We start from the raw sequence: 24,809 nt of genomic DNA on the forward strand, positions 1-24,809 counted from the left end.
TTTCTGCCTCCTTCAAAGTATTTCTTTTCTTTTTTCATTTTCTTTCTTCCACATTCCTCCTTCCTTCCACTTCACATAGCTATTCTAACACTGTATTTGGTCCTGCTGGTATTAACCAGTTGCTTTTTTCCTCCTGATCTGTGTGCATTGCTTTGGAGTGATTGCTATGAATTTCATGAAATTGTATTTTTTTAGTATTCACATTAAGTCATCTAAGACTGTGCCTGTATGACATGTTCAGTTTTTATTGCTTAAGAGACTTTTTTGTTTGATTCAGTTGTTTTTTTCTTGTGTTTCCAAATAAGCTAAATAGAATAATCAATAGAAGGCATGTATGTTTTGGAATTGGAATACTGTATTTAAAGAGAGATCTAAAATATGTTCATCTTATTTGCATTCATTTAATCTCATAAATGAGCAGTATTTACAGATCCTTCATCTCTCATTCTTCCCCTTCATTCCATAATTAGAATTGAAATAGTGTAGACTAGCATTTCTCTTTACTTTTTCTTCCACAGACAATCAAGTTCTCCTCCCCCTATCCGACGACGGCCCACCTGGAGTAGATCATCTTTGGTACGTACTGTGGTGCAGCCTTTATGAGTGTCTGTACCTCTTCTGATGAGATGGGACATGGTGTAAGATGGAATACTTTCTAAATTTCAAATAAGAACATAAAATCATTTGTTGTAGGCAATGTGATTGGAATGAATTTCAGGGGTGTGGCTGCCCAAGTTGATTAGTTTAACTGGATAATATCATCACTGACTCTTAAATTACAGTCTTCAAGGAACTATATTTTTACTTGCCCTGCAGAAACTAAGAGTCTTTTCTACTGGATTGACACTGTATTCTAAAGAAAGCAGTCCTCTACACCTAGAAGTACTCTGAGCCATCTTTTGCTGAATATGTTGGGATCCATTCGCTGCATTAATTTTACAGCTTCTTGTGTTTTTCTCAATGATTTGATTTTTGTAAAAATCTAGTTTAGTTTAACTCAGTTTACTCTGTTTCTAGACTTGAGTGCCTATTCTCTCTATGAAGTCAGTGTTATTTTAAGTAAAATTTTTATCATCAATCCGAGACTGTTTTGGAGATTTTTTTTCAGTCTGCTCATTTCCATTTGAAATGATAAATACTATAATTCTGACCAAAGAAAAAAAAAAAAAACCAACACAAAAAACTTTTTTCCTGAAATCTTGACAAAAAAGAGTATTTGCGTGGGAATATTTCCCCTCTGGCCTGGTCAGTTCTAAGGATGCTTTTTTGAATCTAATTTAAACATCCAGTATGTCGTTATTTCTTACACAGTAATTCAGAACCCGTTAAGTAAGAGTAGCAGCACTGTTGATCCTTTAGAGCACTGGTACGTAGTGAGCAGAAAGCTTATAAGGGCAGGAATGTTTTCTTGATGTCCTCAGGATGTGATAACTGCTAGCAAAAATGTTCCAAAACTAACAGTAAGCAGTACTGATATTAGGATAGTTTTATCTTTGCAGATTTCAGTGCAGACTATTTTTCTGAGTGCACATGCATTGCCATAGCTGTAAAAGTTGCATTTCGTATTTCCCAGCCATTTGCAGGAAACCTTTTGTTGCTTCAGCTTTCTTTATTCTTTCATTCTCAGCTTGTTTCTAGGGTGTTTTTTAATACACAGTGGTTGTGTATTATGTTCTCTTAAGCACTCCTAAAGTATTTTCAGTCTGCTAATCTGGCCCCTGGAGGTGGCAACAAAAAAATTAAAGTGAAGAAATGAAATGTGCTGTGTGTTCTTATGCTACAACCTCAGATATATCACAAAGGGAACGAGAGAGCTTTCTATTAGATACAGATAAAGGTAATCTACTCGTTAAGAGGAAAACTAAATCCCACTGCTTGATTATTTTGAAGTGGGCAACAAATTTAAAAATAAAAAATAAAAAAAGGAGGATCAAAATTAGGCTTGTCTGTTAAAACTTGAACGGGGCTGCTGACCATTTGTGTTGAACTTTAATGTGTTCATAATTGTTCTGCTAACTTGTCTGAGCCATTCTCTTTGAGGAGAAAAAGGAAAAAAAAAAAAGAAAAGAAAGCCCTCGTGGCTGTTTTCTGCTCTCTATGCACTTTTATAAGCCTGCATATTCACTTGTCTTGTGTAGTAATAAATCAGTAGGCATGAATGGTAATTGAAGTGGAATCTTTGGAGTGAGGCTGTACTGCTTGACTGAGAATCATGTTTGTTATTTTCACAGTAAGACCTTTCATATGGTTTTGACATTGTGGTGGTCCTATTAACTATTATTTTAAGGCACTTCACACTTTCTTTTCACAGCAAATCCTCCTCCATATGTGTCACATATTTGTTGTTGTTTTTTAATCCATGTGATCCATAAGTTGGGTATTGAAGTTCTCCATGCCTGAAAGCTTTCAATACTGTTAAGACAAAAGAAAAATGTAAAAGAAAGAAAGGGAGAAAAAAAAAAAAGCCCAGACCATATGCATATATGCAGGAAGCTTCAGTACTGTCTGGTTGTGTAACAAAGGCAACTATCTGATCCAGATCTATAAATTTCCAGTAAATGTAACTCTCTCCTGCCATGTTTCTTCCACCCACCATTTTTCCGTTTTCTAGGCTTTCAAACATCTTGATTTGTTCCCAGCTAATCTCTCCTACATGGGTCTTCAGGATTAGTCTCCTTTGCCCAAATTGTTCAGTGATAGTAGGGCTTTATACCCTTAAAAGTAATTCATCTAGCAGAAATATTTCCTGTTATCTTCCAGCCCTGGCTTAACAGCCATTTCATATGCAAGAATTCATATGTGCACTCAGTTTCTTTGATTCTCATTCTGTCTCCCCATTTACATAGGAAATGTAAATTTAACCCCTTCCCCACCCCCTCTTCATTGGCAAACTTTTGCTTGGTGTTCATTTTGTGCATGTGCATGCAAAACTAAATCATTTGGTGTTTCTTTTTGACCTTGGGCATCCAAAGAATTCCTTAATAGTTTGAACTAGTTAAATCAGCTTAGATGACAATCCCTTGTTCTGTTGTTAAGGAACAGAGAAGAGCATCTTCCTTCTCTCCCTGCTCTCCTTGTATATCAAAGCATGCTTTCATAAACTGCTCAGCAGCTCCAGACAGGACATTACAGTGCAGGTGGTGAAGTGCAATTGCAAACTGTATCAGTTTACTGATGGACAAAGTAGAATATGGCATCAACTGTGACTTATTTCTCTGTAAATAACTCTCCTGATTTAATGCTGAGTTCTGGGATCCTTTTCTGTTAAAAAGGCTTTTCTTTAGTGAATCCAATATTCAGGTTACCTGCAGTTAGATTCTAAGTCCATCTGTGCTGATGCTGCTTATATAACAGTGTTCTAGGTCCCTGAGCTTGCTCCATCTTCAACTTTTGACCCAATTAGGTGTTTGGGTGTTGGTTTTTGCTTGTTTTAATTCTTCAAAGACTGGGACTTTCTATAAATTTCTCAAATCTTCTAAGTGAGATGGGAATCTGAATGTTGTTTTCTGAAGTGGTTTGCTATAAATGCATCTAGCTGATCAGTTTTGGACTTAAAGTTTAAGAATTTACACATGTTGAGCATGTGTGTTTGGCTGGGTAGGAAATAATTGGTGGGGAGGGCAGAGAATTATTTTTTCTACATTTCATTTGCAAAAACGTAGCAAACCGAGTTCCTAATCCTTTTCTATCTTGTGCTTTTATTTCAGCCTAGACAACATCCATTTATACTGCCTCCTATGCATGTCCAGTGTGGAGATCACTACACTGAAACACATAATTCACAAGGTACTTAGAGCATATGTGTTACCTCAAATGGACCTTAATTGTATGTGCATGCAGAGAAACTCCTACTCTAGATCTCTAATCTATCTAGATTTCTAGTACTGCTGTGATCATGTTGGAGGACAGCTAGCAGTTCTTGAAGCTACTACTGCAGTAAATCTTGTGTTTAAAGTCAAATTTCAGTTCTAAAATACTTTTGCATGATTACATGGACCTTAAACTTGGCATTCCAGTTCAGCAAGCTGAAAAATAATTTCTAAAGGAAATCTGATGGCTGAACTCAAAGGCAATGCCAGCTGGGGGTGGGGAGAGAAATGAAGTGAAGGAAAATGAAACAGCAAAACATCTTTTGTTGCAGGAGTAATCTGTGTGCCATGGTGACAGAACTCAGTGTATGTCTGCCTGCATTATACTTACAGATTGAAGGAGAGTTAACCACTTTTACCCCCATGTTTAACAAATAAATCCTCTGAGAGGTTGCACCAGGTTACTTTGATCAAGGCTGGGAATAGAGCCCAGCCTCTAAACACGTTCAGTTTCACACCCTTAACCACACCCATGCTGCCTTTTGGAATACATGCAGCCAGGTCTGTTTGGCTACGTTCTCTGCAGTTCCTGAGAACTAGAGTTGAAGTGCTCTCACTGGTAGAGGAGCTCTTAGTCATACCTGATAGTATTCTGAAGTTATGGCTGTCTGACTAGTTTTAAGAAAGAATTTGGTATGTTTCGAAATGAGCTAATCAATATAGTTCCCTGAAGAACTATATGTATATATATGAATTTGTCTTAGTAGGCACTACTATTTTACTATTAAGTACAGCATCTTGGAGGGGGATATTTTTAATTTTAGATGATTTTTAATTTTTTTTAATTCAGTCTTGCTGCAAATTTCTTGAAATTATTGAAGAACTGAGTTAGTTTCAGAGGCTTGGGAGATGCTACTTGTTTCTTACAAGTTTTTTGACATGGACTGTCTTGCAGTAAAGTTATGACTCCTGACATCATCTTTAATGTCTTCATTCCATCTTAAGTAGCCTTTGCTGAACTAATATTTTTAACACATCTGTAGGGTGGGGCTTTTTTTGTTGTTTTTCCTTTTTTTTTTTTTTTTTTTTTTTTTTTCCTCCTTGGTCTTGATACCCCTGTACTTCCAATCCTTAAAACTGTTGACTGGTTTGAAGAAGAATCTACAAGTTCACAATCATCTACTACTCTGGGTAACGAAGAGCGGTGTATCAACAACAACAAAAACATAACATTTTCAGGATTAGCATAGGTTAGCAGCACCAAATTCCTAAAAAAAAGTAGCATCAGTGAATCCTTCCAAGGTGGTAAGAGAGATGCTGTTCTTCCTTGCCAGGCAAAAACATTTCCTTTTTTCCCTTTTCATGCCTCCCACAAGGATCTGAGCTACAGTATTTTGCTAACTGTTGGGAGTGTTTATGGAAGTCATTTCGTCTTAGTTCTATGACTCAAGGATGCTCCCAAGACCAAATGTTCCCTGCAGCTGTACACTAAGCTGTCTCTCTAATCATTGGTGCAGACTGCATTTTCAGCTTTGATAACAAGTCCTTGTATGTTAAACTTTGAATGTTTTATCTCTGCTCTACACAGACAGCATTTTTCATGGAAATGAAGAAACCTTCTACTGTAGGTCTCAGACCAGCTTGGACAGGTGTCCAGTGGACTTCAGCTACTTGAATGGTAATGGACCCAATGGGAGCGTATGCAGCGCACACAGCATGAACTCCCTGAATCGCTCACAGAACTTCATTCAGGCATCTCCAATGTCCTCAAACCTGAGCATCCCTGGAAGTGACATCATGAGAGCAGACTATATCCCCAGCCACAGACATAGTGCAATCATAGTCCCGTCTTACCGACCGACTCCAGATTATGAAACTGTCATGAGGCAAATGAAGAGAGGAGTGATCCAGATGGATAGCCAAAGTCAGTCTTTGAGGAATCTCAATATTGGAAACACGCATGCTTATAACCAGCCAGAAGACCTAGTTTACAGTCAACCTGAGATTCGAGAGAGGCATCCTTATACGGTCACTTACGGGCCTCAGGGTGGTAGCTACAACAAGCCTGTTACGCCCTCTGACCAAATGAACCCTAACAGTGCTGTGCAGAATAAGACAGCGGCCAGTGCCATATCACACACGGTCAGCACACCGGAACTGGCTAACATGCAGCTGCAGAGCAGCCAGAATTACAATACTGCTCATATGTTAAAGAACTATCTCTTCAGACCCCCGCCTCCGTACCCGCGCCCACGTCCTGCCACCAGCACACCCGACCTTGCAAGCCACCGGCACAAGTATGTCAGCGGGAGCAGTCCGGACTTGGTCACGCGTAAAGTCCAGCTCTCGGTAAAGACGTTCCAAGAGGACAGCTCGCCGGTCGTCCGCCAGTCGCTGCAGGAGGTCAGCGAACCCCTCCTTGCAGTGAAACACCATGCGGCTGTGAACAAGCGCCACAGCTTGGAAGTCATCAGCAATATGGTACGTGGCATAGAAGCCATGGCCTTAAAAACTTTAAACGCTCCTCTGCCACGCAGGAACACCTTGCGGGAGCAGGTGCAGCCGGAAGAGTCGGTTCAGATGGGGCATGAAGTTCAACAGGTTCTTCATTACCATCACAAAAAGACCTTCTCTGATGCCACAATGCTGATACACAGCAGCGAAAGTGAAGAGGAAGAAGAAACCGCAAAGTCTGTGTCACAGATAAGAGCCCTCCATGAGAACATGAAGTACAGTGCTCAGTTGCAAGCTGCCTTGGCTAGAATACCAAATAAACCTCCTCCAGAATATCCCGGGCCTCGTAAAAGCGTCAGCAACGGAGCCTTGAGGCAGGACCATATTAGTGCTTCCGTGGCCGTAGCCAGGGCCAAGGCCATGAGGCCAGGGCCTTCCAAGGCCATCAGTGTGTCTCGGACAGATCAAGTGGCAATAAATGGGTCCTCGCTCGGGCCCTCTATCTCAGAGCCTGACCTCACAAGTGTAAAGGAGAGGGTGAAGAAAGAACCTGTCAAGGAAAGACCTGTGTCTGAAATGTTCTCTATTGAGGACAGCATTATAGAGAGAGAAATCATGATGAGGGTAAGTGTCTTCCTTTGTTGCGGGGGCATCTTGAGAATTGGTAATCATGTAGGTCCGTTTACTGACCTAACAGCCTTTTGGCATGTGAACTGTGGGGAACACACAGGTGGGATTTGCTTAAAGCTGACCCAGTGGGTCAGCTACAATTACATGGATCTGGATTTTTATTTTTTTATTGTACTCAGGTATGACAATATTGTACACACCTATGACATAGTTGTTTTAAACTATGGATGAATTTAGAATAAAAACTGTATTTAAAGACTTCAGTGACACTGGAGGCAATGGGAGAAATGAGGTGTGCTTGCATTTCAGTGACTTGTATTTTGAAGCTATTTATGTGACAATGTGGCTTGAAGTTATGCTCTGGGACGTACAACTGCAGTCACAGAAAGCAGGGTGTCTGTTTTTTGTTTTGGAATTTGGCTCCTAAGCAATTTCTGAAGGAAATTAATGAAGTGTCCAAGTAGGTCACAGAAGGAAAGAGTTTGGAATATGCTTACATTTACATACTACTGTATATTCAAAGAAATTTAGAAAAATTGTTTTTAATGCTTCTCATTCATTAGTGATTCTTACACTTATGGAATAGTTAGCAGTTAAACTTGGGCCTCTACGCTGTATCATGGAAGCTGAGTTTACTCCATACAGCATCTTAACCTTCAAAAATAAAATAGATACCCAAATATAAAACATAATATTTCATGGGTGAATACGGCAGATATGGTGAACAAGAAGTGTACAGGCTCTTTTGAACTTCTGGAGAAGAAAACAAAAAAAACCTGCTGAGCTGCAGAAATCAAAAGGAATAAAAAATGTGAATGAAGGTGAGCTGAGAGGTTAGAGGTGCTTAAGTGCTCCTTTGAATAAAGATGCAGATCAGCCTTTGGTTAAAATATGTTTTAGTTGTTAATTTTTTTTTTTTTTTTTAAGTAAATTAGTTGCCTTAGCATTAGACTTTTAAGGTGGTTTCAGCTTAGTTCAGGTGTCTTAAGGCATGCAAATGTTCCCTTATTGTAGGAACCCCATACTACGCATACATACACAGTGATGGTTTGAAAACCTTAATCTTTCAAACAGGCTTTAGCTTGTAAAGAGTCATAAAAATTAAAAAAGAAAGGAAAAAGACTTGCATTTTCCTCCTTCCTGAAAGTCTAATAAGAAGAGAAAGCAAAGAGTTTTTGGATTTTTGTTTTGCTTTTTTGTTTCTTTTTACTCAGTGTTCTGGAGGAAAGCACTGGTGGTGAAAAAGCTCTCAAGCTTTTGAAAAAAACATGCTGTGTCTGAGGGTCTTCAGGTTCAGTATTGTATTTCCAGGAGCTCAATTTGGCCCGTGTGGTGACCACAGCTTTTGTATGCATGCTGAGAACCAGGCTTCCCTAGTGCCCATCTCTTCCTCCAAATCTGAGAGAAAGAACTATGAAAAGAACAGAGTAAAATATTCATAATTTTGCTCATTCTGGAGATTCTGTCCCTTTTCTCAGTCTCCTGGAGGCATTAGGAAGGCAGCAGGGTGAGCTGAAAATCTGTACTCGGGTTTGCCATATTGCAGCATATTACAAAGCAGGAATGTGAGAAACAGTACCACTCCCTACCTCAGTTTTTAGTGCAACGAACATCATGGGTACTACTTGAATCACCGTGATAACCGAGTGCATCAAAAGACTTCATTTTAAGTATTAACACAGGATAGTTTTTCTTCTCTGTAATACATTGCTATGTTGGAATAGATTGAAATTATTGCTTTTTAAAAGATGCCCCAGGTGTCTTGGCTGCAGTAGAGCTACTTTAAATGTATAGGGTAATGTGTTTTGTGTCCTACGTTCAGAGCAGTATTTGCAGAAAAATGCTCGAGATTGTATTTGTATGTCTTCTGATGGCACGTAAACTGTATTATAAGCTGGGATTGCTCCTTTGAAATTAAAATTCTGTGCTCGTGTAGGAGCAGGCCTCTGAGGAATAACAGGAAGAATAGAGGTTGTATTTGAATTTACGATGCTAATGGTGATCATCTGCATTCCTTGGCCAGAAAGTTGCAGATTTTGGAGATTAAAAAAACATTCCAGCATTTTACTGGCATTATAAATAATCACACAGAGATGAAAACGTGCCTTTTCTTGCCAAAAGAATCTAGAAAAGCAGAAGATGGCAGGCCTGGAGGCCCAGAAGAGGCCCTTGATGTTGGCAGCACTGAATGGACTTTCGGTTGCTAGGGTTCCAGTGCCGGAGGACAGCCAGGATGAAGTAGCCAAGGTGCCAATGGATGAGAGGGTAAGATGGAGGCTTATGAAATGTTGTTCATTTCCTTTGTTCCCAGTGCGAAGTTTCTAAAATATTAACATTTGATTTAGCATATGAAACAATTTCTCATAACCATTTTCAGAGTCATAAATGTCAAAGGTCTGCAATTAACACTTGCACATCTTCTGATGCTAAGTGTTTTAAATCTCTTCAGTGTTCACAGAAGTCAGTGAGAGTTGGGGCTGTTCACCGTTTCACGTCTGTCAGCATCACATAAGATCAAGCTGTAAATTCAATCTTGCACATTTTTTGTTTGATCAGGAAGTACCTAAAAATACCATCCTTGGAATGTTTCATGTTCTGATACAACTAACCAGTTCAGATAATGTCTCTAGGTGAATTGAAGAAAAAAAGTTGTCTGTCTCCTAATGTTTGCAATCTGGGTATGCACATGTATCTGGAACTTCAGAAATTAAAAACAGTTTCTGCTGTTAAGATTTGAAAGATATTTGCTACGAATATTTCTGGCTTTTTGAGCAGAATTTTCCAGCCTTATCTTGTCTGTTATGCATATGACAGAACTCAGCCTCGGTTTGCATGTAGGTGAGGTTTTGTTCAGTCACAGAAACTGCATACATGCAAGTTGCACAGCATTTTGAAACTGGCTTATTACTTCATGTCTTTTGGTGTGATCTTCTTCATAAAAAATAAATTTTAAATATTTTTACAAGTATCTATTGTGGAGAAATTACATACAAATTCATACTGAATCTGTATTGTGCTTTTCCTTTGTATGGTATGCATCTTAAAAATAGCAAATGTAAAATTTATTTGTTTCATTCGGTAGAAATAGAGAAAGTCGTGTTTTCTCAGATAACTGTGACCAAAAAGAGGAGAGAGAGAGAGAGAGAGAGAGAGAACATTATGGTTATATGTTGAAATCCAAAGAACTGATGGATGGGGCATTCTGTCAAGAAGAGCTAATCAATTGGTGTTACTTTCTGTTAAATCCAAGTGCAAAATCTTGAAGAGGAAGTTGGAAGAGGGGATGGTGTTTACAGAATATGAGCAGATTCCAAAGAAAAAGGCAGATGGGATCTTCACCACTGCTGTCTTGCCTGAAAACACTGAGCGCAACCGCATCAGGGAAGTTGTTCCTTATGAGGAGAACCGAGTGGAGCTGGTGCCGACCAAAGAAAATAACACAGGCTATATCAATGCTTCACATATAAAGGTAAAAGCTTTCTTGGGCTTTGTATTGCAAATGAAGGTATGTTAGAATTGTGTTTGCATTTCTGGATGTACAGTAGTATTTTCCGTAATTTGGGAACTTAAAAAAGGTAACTTAAAACGGGGTGCATCATTGTACACTTACATCAGCGTAGGCACCTGTAAAGTCCCATGTCAATTAACGTGCATGAGTTGATTTATTTTCTAGAGACTTGGAATTCATTTTAGAGAAGAATTCTTACTTTTTTTACGTGTGTCTCTGCCAACATGGTCTCTGATGGCTCATGTAGAAAGAGATGCTGCATTCCGTAAACCTCATGAACATGAGTTAAATCTGCCCTAATATTTACAGTGTCCAAAGAAAACATGTGCTGTTATGAGTAATAGCTGTATGGATGTTTGCGTAAATATTTCAGGATGTGCACATAAATATTGCAATATTTGGTATATGGTAGTGAAATCTCTGTATTCCTGCTTGGGTACTGCATTAGACTTCAGTGTTTTAAAATAAGGTTTTATCAAGACAGCCAGATTTCTTCTAGTTAATTGAATGTAGAAATAACTTGAGATATGAGATGACTCTGTTACTCTATGAACATGGCCAATTTTAACAGTTTTAACTATCTTGCGGTGGCTGCAGATGCTTGCTTTTCTTTAAGTTTCCAGTAACAATTCACAAAGTTCTTTGCTGGTTTTTGCTCTATCCTGGGAGAATTAACACCTTTCCTTCAGCTGATATATACTCTTGTTGTCAGAGAGGGCTCTCTGCTTTTTATCTTTGTCAGAACGCAAATTAAAAAGAAATTAATAATAAACAAAACATTATATTTTACTGGAGTAAAAGCCTCTTAAAATTGAAAGAGAATAGCTGGCCTCTTTGGTTGTAGTTTACAGTACTAAATCCTGTTGAATCAAAACAGTTTCTGAACCAGAATCCTGGCTGGCTATCCTTTCCCTACCATAGCCTGGTAGGTAGCAGATACTGAGTTTTTGCATAATCAGGGATTGGTACGATGATGGATTTTAGAGCCCATAATGTTTCATCTACTTTGTGGGAGGATAAAATCCTGAGATTCCTAACATAAATTATTCCCACAAGCCTGTACTAGCCTGAAAAGAATTTTTCTTGGCCAGCTCTGAGTCCACATTTCACCTTGAGTGTCAGTGTTGGATGTGTACTCATTTCACATTCACAGAGCAACCAGGAACACGCACAAATAGTTCAGCACATGACAGCAGTCCTTGCCAGTGTTTTTCTCTTGCACTCCAAGTGGCGCTTACTGAAGCCAAGCAGATGTTCTTTTGCTAAGAAGGTGAAATTGCATCTGCAAAATTTACTTCAGTGTCACAGTGTGTTTGCAGCCCAATGTTCAATTTTTAATATCCTGCAGTCAGGGCATTAGAATGCAGTAAACATTCCAGGCATCACATTCCCTTCAGACTATTTATGGGTCTTTCATATCGTGTGCCAGGAGGCTGGATATTTGGACCAGAAGTCAGCAGACAAACTCCTATATCATCCTGATAAGATCCATGCCTGCAGGATTCCAGCTCACATCGCACGACCTGCGAGCTGTACAGTTTTTCAGTATTTCTCTGCTTATTTACCACTGACCTTTGCAGTGAAGACTCAAAGAACTCACCTACACCTGAGATGCATATCATAATTAAACTAGTGGATTAAGTTCTTAAGACCACTTCATCTGACTGTTTGAGTCAGACCAGCATTAACTGGAAAAGCTCAGTAATAGCATACCACGTGTGACTGTGAACCAATATGGCAGCGCAAGGTGTACATTGATGCTGTAGTGATTTTATTTACATCTAGTGCAAGAGCTTGAGGAGCTTACTTGCATTGGGCTTGCAGTGTTTAACCCTCCGTCCCAGAGGGGAGTGATGCAGAGTATGAAATGGAAGAACTAAGTGTACAGGATTGAAAACTGTTTCCAGTGCAGTGAGAGATTTGTTACCATACAAACACTGTGCTAGCTATAGGTGCAAACACCCGAGGAACTCAGCTTCAAGAACAGCTATTTGAATAACAGTTTTGATTCTCTTTCTGAAAAGATATTCAAACATTTGTACCGTAAATGTAGTATATGCTTCAACCTGTCAGAATGATTGACCTCTCCCTCTCTCTGCTGGTGGCATTGTCCACCTGCACCTTGATATCTATGGATATGTCAACACTGTTGTTATAAATCTTCTCAGGATTTATAACTTCGTTGTGAGAAGTGGCTCTGGACTGACATACAATTAGAAGTTCTTAGTCTGCAAAGGAAAAATGTTTTAGCTTTTCAAACTAATTAGTTCATCTGTTTTGAGTTCTTTGGGTTTTTTTACTGCTTTTTTTTCTTTTTTTTTTTTTAACTGTTCCTTTTACTTTTGATATCTAGTAGGTGTCAGAGTGGTTTGGTTATTTTCACCTTTGGTTAAAAAAACAGTTTCTGTAAGTTTTTCTGATGTGTATATAGCAAATAATCAGTCATATATATATTTTACACATAGAAGTGATTTATGTGCTCCAAAAATGATTTCATTGCATGCTGTCATGCATATAAATATTTCCATAAGATTTTAATCCAGTTATGTATTGGGGAAATAGACTTACATGACTCCAGCTGGATTTACTATGTAAGTAGATGGCAGTTTCTAAACTGGAAAAACTTGAGGTAAGTGAGGAATGGAAACATGAAATGAAGCCTGTCTTGATTTCACCTCTAGCTGGACCTGTCTGACTGTTTTGTTGTGTGTGTGGGCATAACTGCAGCGTTTTTGGCCATATCTTCAACAGGGATCAGTGTAGTAAGAGTATGTTTAAGAAACTATTTTTTGCTTGAGTGGAAAATAGTTGAAGGAGACCCTGAACAGTGGAGGCCCTTAGCTGCCCTAGTGCAAAATATTATTTCCATTCAGGTTTTCTATGCTACTGTGAGTTCGTTTCCAGCAATGTAATGTCTTTTAAACGTATGCAGATACTTCCTGGTGCTCAGTTCTTTTTCATCATGGGTTTGTCACAAAGCCCAGGGAAGTCAGTCAGCTGCTTATTTGTATTTAAGCCATCTCTGAAACAGGGCCTCAAAATACTTTCGTCTGAATAATCCAGATGCAATGGCAAGAAGAATGGATGACATTTTGCTGAAAGCTTCATGTTTATGAGCATCAAGAAAGGACGTGGAAACACAAAAGATTGTGTTTTGTCAGATTTGCTCTTATCAGAAGGATGGTTCATGTTCAGAATTCTGAAAAACAGTAGAGGAAGAAAAAAGCAAAGGGTTCGTTATGGTCTCTTTTGTTTAAAGGGCAGTTCTGGCACAAGTGCTGCTGAGAACTTGGGCACTGACTTTTTTTTGCTTTCTTTCTTTTTTCTTCATCCCAGGTTACCGTAGGCGGAGAGGAGTGGCACTACATTGCTACCCAAGGACCTCTGCCACACACGTGCCATGACTTCTGGCAGATGGTATGGGAACAGGGGGTGAATGTTATAGCCATGGTCACAGCTGAAGAGGTATGTAAAATCACAGAACATGGATCTTTCTGATGTGAGTCAGTCTCCCATTATCATGGCTTCCCATTCCATTAACCTGTTTTTCCATCAACAGTCCTTTTTCCTCTTACTCTCTTTGAACATACGCCTGGACTGCTCTAGTACTGTATTTTGTAACTTTCTAACATTTGTTTTGGCAAGTACTAAAGTGAAGCTAGCAGAACACCCGTTTCTCCCTGCTTCACTCCAGTCTGGCCAAACAAAACAAAGATGTTTCCATTGGAATGTGAGAGTGCTAAACTGCTGCTGGTTAAAACGACACAGGCTTCCACCCTGTCCAAGGCCAGTTCTGCATACCACCACTCTTATCAGCTGAAAAGACACTAGAAGCTGTTGTTTCTGTATAAGTGTCCATGTAAAAAAAATAAAAAATCCTTTTATTCTTATGCCAAGCAAAACAGTTATTTCTATTGTAATCCAAGAACTATGTGCTACGTTATAAAAACTGGCACATTTTGCTAACTAACACTGCATTCAACTTTATGCCTGATTGCTTTTAACAAACAGAGGGAGTGCCATACCACATCAAGTCACTGTCCAGTTCCCAAGGCTGATGAAAACAGATACTTAGAAGTTGCTGTAGAGAATCCCTTTCTATTGAAAGGAAAGACTTGCCTAGGAGGAGAAAATTTCCTGAGATGTTGTAGACAATAGCTGGCTTTTGCTCCAAGGCAAGTTTGTTCTTCAAACATTTCTAATGTGTCTGCTCTACCTATGTAAACATTTTCTGATTCCTGTTCTTTTACATTCAGATATGATACATGACAGAATTTTAATGGATACTTTATTTATGGGGTGCTCCCTGCTATTCTGGTTGTTCAGAATATGAAAACTTAGCTTATCTGCAGAGTTCTATTCTCTCTGTTTGCAGCAACTAACTACTGTTGTTCTTCTTTGATTGTGTGTGTGTCTGTGTGATATTAAGGAGGGAGGAAGAAGTAAGAGTCATCGTTATTGGCCTAAACTGGGCTCTAAGCACAGCTCAGCCACTTATGGGAAGTTCAAGGTGACAACCAAGTTCCGCACAGACTCCGGCTGCTATGCAACCACTGGTCTGAAGGTCAAGCATCTGCTCTCTGGAGATGAGAAGACAGTGTGGCATTTGCAGTATACTGATTGGCCAGACCATGGATGTCCAGATGAAGTTCAAGGCTTTTTATGTAAGCATTCTTGAACTTGCATGATAAAAGATATCAAACAAAAGGTTATTCACACTGGATTCAGTTCACTGCCCCTGGTCAGAGCTGTAATTGACTTTAAATGTTTACTACTGCGGTATAGAGATGCCTCAACTAGGTTAGACTGTCCTGTGATTTGATGAAAGAAGTAGGATTCAAGAGGTAGGACCTATGGTGAGGGTCTCATTCTGGAAGAATGTAACAGGAGGAAAAATCAGAGGCAACAGTAGTGCTAAAGACGGATAATTTCAAATAAAAGGACGTCCCAGCTGGCTGATCTGTCAGCGTAAATTACTGCCACTGCCTAGCTCTAATGAGTGTATGAGACATTAGGCTGCATGGAAATGTGATTAGAAAAGTCTGGGTGAGAGAGGCTCAGATGTTAGTGAAAGACAGCACAATTCCTCCAGTTCTGTAGGAGGCTCTGATTGCTGACAGCCAGTATTTGGTAGTCCAGAGGTGTTGGACTTGCTTCAGAAGAGCAAAAAGCTCTATTCCAAATGCAGTTAGTCTGAACACACTGCCACTCTTCTAACCACATGTACTCACACAATGCAAAGAGTCTTCACAATTAAATACAGTCCGAGCTCATGCATTTCTGACAAATGTAGCCACTGTGTTCATCTGTAATGAGTTTATAAGATTTTGTACTTCTTACCAAGTAGTAAACACAATTACAGTAAGTAATACGAATTCAACCATAATGTAACTAAAATCACTTCTCTGGCACTACAATGGAATGTGATGCAGAGCTTTTTAAGTTCTCACTCAAGAAGCATATATACGGTGTACTAGCTCTGCAGCCTCTGCAGCATGGCCCTGTTGAAGCTGAACCCTTTGTCAGCAACGGTACTTTAGTGATCTTCTCTCCTTTGCATGGTGTAGGTTATTTTCCCAGTTCTGTCACCAGGGAAGAATCATAGAAAAGCCATTCTGGCTTTGACAAAGGAGAGTCATGGTCTCTGGCTTGAAGGCAAACATACTGAGTTTGCTCTCACTGCCCAATTCCTGGTTTGTTTTGTACTGTGCTCCTCCTGCCAGCCCCTGTAGCTGTGGTTAGGCATGGCAGTAATTGGAAGCGGATTGTTCCTGTTTCCTCTGTCCCATTGTTTGCCACTACATACAGTCCCATTTCATGTTGTGCTTTAAAATGCAGCTTTTCTGATTCTGGTAAGCCTCCAGCCACAGCCTGTCTGTCTGTATTGAAAGGACAGCTTGGGCTGCAAAGCTGTGATGCCAAGTGTGTAAGATCTTGAGTTATAGTGTATAGAGTGTTCATCCAGCCAAGTGAGCTTCCAATATATTAAGATGGTGTAGCTTGACAGTAGATTGCTTTTAACAGTGCTAGGACAGCTGCACCAACTGTTCTTGATTTGTGTACTTTCAAGAAATGACTGGGAGAAAAAAGACAGCTCTTAGAAGAGCTAACTCTTGAGAAACAACCCCTGCGCAGAGAGGTGGGTAAGACCCAGCCTTGCTAAGAAGGGAGGGTGGCTAAAAGGGCAGATGGTTGCCCACATCCCATCAGATACTTGCTTTGACAGGGAGTAGTTTCAAGGGTTTTGATCCTAGCCTGTTAATAGCAGAAATTGCTGTAAGTAATATCTAGAATCATATGCTTAAGGGACCTGGAGGTTTGCAGAGGGGAAAATGGAATTTAATTTTTAAAAGGCACAATTTAATTTAAAGGAGCAGATTCCTATGTAATAACTGACAACCAGCTGGCACTTGCTGGATTTGGGATTGTTCAGTACATACTGGCCAAAAAATGTATGTTGTAAAAAATATAAATTCTTTTTGACAAAGAATGACTTTTTTTTTTTTTAATTTCAACTTTTAGACATATAGATGTTTACAACTTTGTGTTTTACATTGCAGCTTACTTAGAGGAGATACAGTCAGTGCGTCGCCACACCAACAGCGTGCTGGACAGCAGCAACAACTGCAACCCTCCTATCGTGGTTCACTGCAGTGCAGGGGTAGGAAGGACTGGAGTGGTTATCCTAACAGAGCTGATGATTGGGTGCTTGGAGCATAATGAAGTAAGTAAGCTTTTATCTCAGGGCAAACCCTGAGCTCATTCCTTCACTAACCAGCTACATTTGTGAGGTTAAAACTAAAAGGCAGTAAAATGCTTCTGTTCTATTACCTTTGCGAAATAAGGGTATTAAACATGATAGGAAGAGATTTCCCAGAGCAGAAACTACTTACTGTAGTTTGTTTTTGGGTTGATCTTATGTGTTTTCATGAACATTATTTTAACACATTCAAAATTAAGGTTTTTTTTTTCTGTCTTTTAAGAATTTGTACCTCTATTTAATTAACATTTTAGAGATGGCATGTTCACAAGGGCACAGTGACAGAGTCTAAAGAATAATGTCAATTTCCATGCGCTTCTAAGTAACATTTACTGCTCTGTAAACTCACACTTCAGACTTTTCCATCTCTTGTATTTCCTCTTATTTCATCTGGAACTAAACTTGGCTGTGTCGTAAGGAAAGCTGTGTGCATGTTGGGGAATGGATGTTTAAGAATAGCAGCTAATATTACAAAACTAGTAATGTAGTCTGGAGCAATGATAAGGATAAGAGTCCCAGGGAAATGACCATGTGCAGGTACTTGCTTTTCACCTGTACTATGTTGATGGAGACATGTCCAGAAAAAACATCACATCTTGAATAACGACATGCCACACAATTTCAACATATGCAAAACAGCTATTTAAACGGGGGATTTCTATTCCAAAGGAACTGCTCAAAGACAAAACCTCTCATAGACATGAGAATATGGTAAGAGTGACACATTGGCACACATCAGCTACTCCCCTATCCCCCCCAGTAATGTGCCTGAAATGCTCACCCACTCTTTGTGCCCATACAGTTACAGGTTTGAACCTTTCTGTGCGTGGTGCTAGGTAAAGTGCAGTTTCCTGGCTCATTCAGTGTGAGTCCTAGAGGAGACAAGTTGGTGCTTCATCAGTAGTTTTGAAAAGTTGCACTTTCCTCTTCACTATTTTTAAAAAAGTGATGCGAGAAGTTGTGTTCTTCTCTGTCCTCTTTTGCCCTCCAGCAGTTCGTTATTCTGTAGTTACAAGATCACCTAGGGATCATGGGCTTATTTTGGTCATGAGTGGCTGAATAGCAAGTGAAGATAAAGGAGACACTTTGACTTCTAAGCATGTGGATGAGCCTTGACATTGAAAAGAATTCCCACCAACTTCAGTAGGAGCAGGTGGTAATGCTCAGTAATAAAGGATTTCTCTGATGTCTCTTAAACCATGCATCTTGATTAACAGTGGAAATCATTAATATTAAATACAATTTCCTTAAGGCTTTTGTTGCTCTAGATTGTAGTAAGTTAACATTTTTTGTTTGTTAAAACCTAATTAAAAAAAGAAGATTAAAAATGTATTTATTAGTTAAGCAGAGCTTTTTTCAGCTTGCAACAGATACTGCATTCTCTACAAAGAGGTTTCATTTCATGCAGGGATCACAGTTGTTTATTTTGAATTAGGATTGTTTGCGTTTCTTTCTGAAATAAAATGGGTGGTCACTTAAAAAGCTTTAATTCTTAGGAATTGGTTGATTTCTTCAGAAGTGTCATTATAAGTAGATGTACTGATGTTAACATGGAAGAAAGAGGTTGAAAATGCTAATAAAGACCATCCTGGAAGTCTGCAGCAATGCTGGGAATTCTGCTTGATTTTGAGTTTTCAGCTTTAGTTGAGAATCATTTTGAATTGGCTGCTGTACAGCTTCACTCACTGCAGCTTGCAGGCACTTGCTGCTTGAGTCTAAAGCTCTGTGTCCCATTGCAGGGATATATTTTCAGTAGACTGCCATACAGTAAGAAATGTGCTAAGTCACATCATTAAGTCCTTACTGCTGTAGTCGCTGGAACATGAACTCATGATCATAGGTTCAGTGCATCTTCATAGGGGAGATCTTTAGTTTGAGAGTCAGAAATTGAGTCATGTTTTTTCTTTTTTTCTTCTTTTTGCAAAAGACACCTTAGCAAAGCACTACGTGACTTTTGTGGAAGGTGTATTGAAGGTTCTGCTTACCTGGAGTAAAAAAATAGGTTGACAACAGAGAGTGAAGTCAAATAGGTAGGATGGGCTTTTCTTTCCTGAGAATAAATGAAAGTATTGTGTGATGCACAGAGATGCACAGAGTCACTGAGGCCAAGTACAAATGAGTGAACTGTCATGCACCAAACCACGAAGATAAACGTGGCTGTGCAGGTTGAAGCTGGCCCGCATTTTGTTGTAGTGATTCAGGGGCGATTGAGTTCCGCGTGACTTTGCTCAGCAAGGACCAAATGGCTTTTGTAAGCAATCAGTTCCACAGGAAGGCTTTCTCCAAGTTAGCCAAGTTAACTGAAAAGAGCTTATGTTTTCCTTATTACCCACCAAAGATAATATAACATTACTCATCCCAGTGTACAGATCTTTACGCTTGTTGACTCTCTAGAATTGTCCTGTAACAGCTTGTTTGGGGATGTGGCAGAATAGCTAGCCTTGTTTTCAGAAAGCAATGGTATATGGGTTGGAGCTTGTTTACACAGAATGGAGACTCTGAGCTTTATGCAAGCAGACAGAAATGGATATGTAGTGTGATTATTATTTTAAACTTTCCAGAAAATTTCCACTGTGTGTGCATGCTCAGTTGGGCCTCCACTGACTAGCAGAAATCTTAATTTGTCTCTGTTCTTTTGCTCAGGCATTGTAATTGAAATATTTCTCATTGCAGCCAAAAAATTTGCCACGTTCTTTTGTGTATTTTGGGAATGGCAACTAATGTTACAAAGAGCACTTGTGTTGCCTGATAAGGTTTTGTATCTTGCAGTACTTAAGAACTTCACTCAACAGGAGCATGTATCCTTGTGTTTGTTTACTGCTGCAATAGAAAACTGAAAATCCCTCATCCTGGGATGTGCTACGTACACTTTCTTTGAATTTGAGCCTCAGGCTCAGCTTCATGGCTCAGTTTCATGGCTCAGTGACTTTCGAATGGTTCCTTGTGTACTTGTTTTAATAGCTGAAACATGGTAACATCATAGCTCTTTTTCTCTCTCAATTCTGGAGATATGATGGTAATGCCAAGTGAATTTTCCAGCAAATCATAATGTTTTACTTCAGAAAAATCTCTGCTTCATCCAGGTCATTCGTTTTCTGAATCAGACCATTACAGAATGCATGTGCATCCATGTGCTCATTAGGATTAGATCCTCCTACAGTGGATCTTCCAATCTGTCCCCACTTACTGTACTTTAGTTCCTGTTGCAGAGCATTTTCAGGGCACACAAATGAATTTCATTTGGATGAAACAAAGCTGGAAGATGCCTTTTTGGAAGGCATCTAATGTTTTCCAGCTGCTAATGGACATTGAGTACATGGCAACAAACACTGGCCTGAAGTCTGCAAAATAAATATGGTGGATTTAGGGTCTTCAGGATCAACTGTTTCACTTTATGGACTATGTCTTACAGAGTGTTATGCAGTAGCACAGACTTAGCTGTGGGAGGTGAGCTGTTAGGGTTCTTGGATCTTTTGGTAACAGTCATTTTCCGTCTTGTAGTGGAAAGATCAGTATATTTGCCTGCACTTCAATTTTGTTTGAGGAACTTTTACTCTTCAAATCACATACCTGCTTTCATTTAAAAACTCTCTCAGATCCTCCCTCAGTGAATGTACTTGAGCATGGATCAGAGCAGTTGGCACTGAGTGGTGGAGTTCAACTGGACTATACAATGTTAGCTGTTCCAATTTTGTGTTAGACCTTACTGATATATTTAGGTCTTAGCCTGAGGTAATACGGTACGTTTTACTGAGTTGAAAATAGCTATATTGAATTAGAAACTTTCAAATAGAAGAAACTCTTTATGTTCAATTCATGAGAGGTAATAAGTGGTACACCATTGGAGGATGAGAGTATGTGGTCATCTGCAAGTTTAGATTGGTCCAGAACTTCACATAAGCTTTAGCTGGGAAAGCACCGAGTGCACAGTAACCTTTTGTGCGCTAATAATTTAATCCTTAAATTATTCAAAAATTGGTGACAAAAAATTGTAATAGTTCACTATGATTGGTTAAAATTCATTACATTATAACTGAAACTTGATGCAATGACTGTTTGATATAACAAACCTACATCTTTATGACTTTTTTCCTTGACTTTACAGAAAGTGGATGTCCCTGTGATGCTGAGACACCTGCGGGAGCAGAGAATGTTTATGATCCAGACCATAGCCCAGTACAAATTTGTCTATCAAGTGCTCATCCAGTTCCTGCAAAACTCGAGACTTATTTAATCTCTTCAAACATCTCAGAGCCAGCTTTGTGGATCTGACTGAACCTTTCTGATGAATGAGGAGAACTGCCTTGACAACACAGCGTGCAATCCATGTTGCACTTTGTAAAGCTGTCTTGAAAGTAAGGAATTTGTTCTTTACTAGAGTCTCCCGTGGATTATTTTATAGAAGATATAATTTATTTTTCTTAGAATAATTTGTGAATTACTTTAGTAACTTTTAAAACTTATGGTTAGCTTTGAATTGAACTATATTTGACATGACTGGTCTGCATTGTAACATGTCCGTAGGGAAAGCAATCCTTCATAAATGTAGAATACTGGCTTTATTTTACTACACAATTTCTGAAATGAACAGTTATTTGGCAGCAGGCTTCTTCTTACATAAGAACATTCTGACCCAGATGTGTAGCTTCTATGATTTAAAAAGAAAAAGGACAGACCTGCTAGATGTCAAGTACAGTTCTATATGAATGGAAGTGGAGGACACGCCGTCCTGGGACAGGGAGACCTAAGCCTCTGCATATGCAGGGCACATTACAGAGGGCTCAAGCACAGGCTGTTGTGAGGGCAGAGAATTTGGGTGCTGAACTGTTCAAATTCCATGAGAATTACAGTTTTAGATCAGTCCTTAAAAAAGCAATATTGGATTTTTTAAATTAAGCCTTTGCTATTTGTGGTCCTTGAAGGGATTTGTGTAAGAGTTGAAGCAGTATTAGAAAACTGACCAAGAGCAGGGTGAGACTCGCATCTTTCCTGTAGATATGGGTTGAGCAGTAGAGGGGTTTCAACTACATGCAGCTGAAAAAAAATACATGTATTAGATGAAGCATCTTTTACGAATTGCACAGAAACTTTTATTGCCTTGATGGTCACCTTGTGTGGAAAAGGAATCAAATTCAAATTGGACATCTCCAGTCACGTGTCTTTGTTTCCTGTGTTTTCCTTGCTGTAGTTGTTGTGTTTTCTAGTCCACTGATCTTTGTAAAAATGATCAGTACTGTTTTTATTCTGTTCAGCAGTGATTGTTGAGGGCTTTAAGTTAGAGTCTGCCTTGATTGTTTCCCCATCACCATCTTGTGATTTGTGCATGTACCAAGCAGTTTTTTGGTATTGTTAGGGTGTTTTTTGTATTAAATTGCACAAACCATCTCTCTTCTCAGGCTGCTGTTTCAACACTACTGGTCATTTAGGTTCTCCCTTCTATTTATTATTACTCTTTTATCTTGGTAGTGTTCAGCGTTTCCAGTTAAGATTAGGAGTCTGTTGTACCAGACATTGCATGAGCACATAATGGACTAACAGTCCTTGCCTGAAGTTCAGAACAGAAAAGGGAAACAAATGTACTCATCTACTTCACAGCTAGATTACAGATTCTTAAATGGCTTGCCCTGGCCCAAAAGTGAAGTTTATGGTAGAGCTAAGAAAAAAATTCACATCCTGCAAGTATTTCACTGGCCAGGCCCATCCTCTGCTCTTTCTCCTCTTCTGTCCCTCAGTATTCACCAGCTGTGTTGCACAACTTTGTGCACGATCCTTTCTCCAGACTGCTTATTTCATTGGAGCAAATCACATTATGAATTACCTTGCAGCATATGCATGGTAGCATGTACTTACAGTTATTTAGAAGCGACAGGAACTGTATTAAAAAAAAAAAAAAAATACCCTTAACAAGTCATGACGTAATTCCCACTTTGTTACTTATGGTGCATGAGACGGACAGAGAAGTTCCTGCACTGAGGTTGCTCCCCTCATCGTGCTGACTCCTTTCTCCTTTCCTTGCTACGACCTCCTGCCAGTGCTCTGCTTGGACCTGCTGGAGGATGGATCAGGCTGGAAGGGAGCCCATGCAGACTCCCTGCTGAGCACAGTGTTGGACAGGCTTACCCAGGGGCACATACAGTAAAATTTCAAAAATTTCCAAGAGCGGTGGTGTTGCAACCTCCCTGAATAACCAGACGCAATGTAGTTACTCTCAGTTAAATTCTTGGTAATCATTTCCCAGATAAATTTCATCTTTTAGTCCTTCACTGCTTTTCCGCCTTACCCATACCTCCGAATTCGTGGCCCCATCCTTATCTTTGACTCCTTTCTGGTTCCATTTTCACCCCCACTCCAAGGTCACTCTCCTCCCTTTCCAGAATCCGCGTTCCTCTCATGCTCACTTTGTCCTCCCTCTGCCTGCAGTTTTGCATCCCCAGCACAAGCTGGTGTCCTGTTTTTTTTTCTCCCTATTTCCTACTGTTTTTCCTTCCTAAACGGCTCTTCATTTCTTCTGAGGATACAGCTGCTATGTGGCATTATGTGAAAGCAGTTGTTTGCCTTTCTGCTAAGAACAGAAAATCAGCAGCAGCAGATGGGACAGGTCAGGTTGACATTGTTAAAGGCCATGGGACATAGATTCCCAGCTCCCAAACGATTCAGGTGCGTCCTAGAACAGACTGCCATCCAGAAAGGCATTTATGTTTTGCAGTCACAGTTACTGCACTCATCTGAGAGCATCTCACACTGCTGCTTTTCTGAAATGTCCCTACTATTGTGTGGCAACAAAGAAAACTGGTTGTTCTCCTGTTCTTGTTTTAAATGCATACGGCCAAGCCATAACTAGCTTTAAGTCAGTGTATAAAGGCCTAAGCCAAGTCCTCTGAGTTCAGGATCACTAAGGGGACCTACACTCCTGCTTTTCCCTAAATGCTGCGAGGACTTAATCTAAGGCTCTGTACCAGAGTCCTTCTGAAATGCATGTAAAACTCTGCTTTTTTTGCTGCTATGCAATATGGGTGTAACAGTGTGACAGGAATTCTAGTAGAGATTTTCAGCAACCAACAAATGGCCATGAGTTCTTTAGCTGTAATATCTTGACCATGTTCCTTTTAGGGATCAGTTGAGTTTTCAGTCAACTTCAGTTTTCTCTAATTCCTCCTGCTAATGCCAACGTATCTCCTGTTACATTAGCAGCAACCATTTTCAAGTCTTTTCAGCAGCATCTGCAAGATAATTGCACAGAGATGCTTTATATCTGGGAAACAAGCCAAAGAATAAACCTTGAAGCAAAGTGTATTAAATTAGTTATCTCATTTTAGCTTTTTGAATAATTTCCTAATGATGAATTAAGTTTGAACTCAGAGCTGTCAAGTCCCATTGCTCCACTTGGAATTTGAGAAGTAGAAAATCAGGAGGGAAAATAATCTGCCCCTGTGTCTTATTACTCAGTTATTCTTGGCTGAAACGCACCCTACTGTTTCTACAGTCAGTACAAAAAAGTTACTTCATAAGAGAATGTAAATAGTTGTGTTTAAAAGGAAAATTAAGCAAGCGTCACATTATAAGTGCCTTAGAAAAATATTAATTATGAAATGGCACCAAAAATCCTTTCCAAATTAAGTCAGTACTCATTAATGAGCCAAATAAATGG

The 24,809-nt window shown here is 39.4% G+C and overlaps 1 protein-coding gene across 1 annotated transcript in view; it reads left to right on the forward strand.

The window, feature by feature from the left end:
* Window positions 1–21,395, forward strand: part of PTPN14 (protein tyrosine phosphatase non-receptor type 14) — a gene marked incomplete at both ends in the record, with an annotated part of 63,431 nt that extends 42,036 nt beyond the window's left edge. Inside the window, 9 exons of the mRNA XM_079549910.1 lie at window positions 519–576; window positions 3,708–3,786; window positions 5,398–6,887; window positions 9,015–9,158; window positions 10,144–10,362; window positions 13,738–13,866; window positions 14,831–15,065; window positions 16,962–17,125; window positions 21,267–21,395. Coding sequence (XP_079406036.1) covers window positions 519–576; window positions 3,708–3,786; window positions 5,398–6,887; window positions 9,015–9,158; window positions 10,144–10,362; window positions 13,738–13,866; window positions 14,831–15,065; window positions 16,962–17,125; window positions 21,267–21,395 — 2,647 coding nt within the window. The remainder of the gene's footprint in view (window positions 1–518; window positions 577–3,707; window positions 3,787–5,397; window positions 6,888–9,014; window positions 9,159–10,143; window positions 10,363–13,737; window positions 13,867–14,830; window positions 15,066–16,961; window positions 17,126–21,266) is intronic.
* Between the last annotated feature and the right edge of the window lie 3,414 nt (window positions 21,396–24,809).

Source organism: Tetrao urogallus (genome assembly GCF_951394365.1).
Source record: "Tetrao urogallus genome assembly, chromosome: 2".
Taxonomy (NCBI): domain Eukaryota; kingdom Metazoa; phylum Chordata; class Aves; order Galliformes; family Phasianidae; genus Tetrao; species Tetrao urogallus.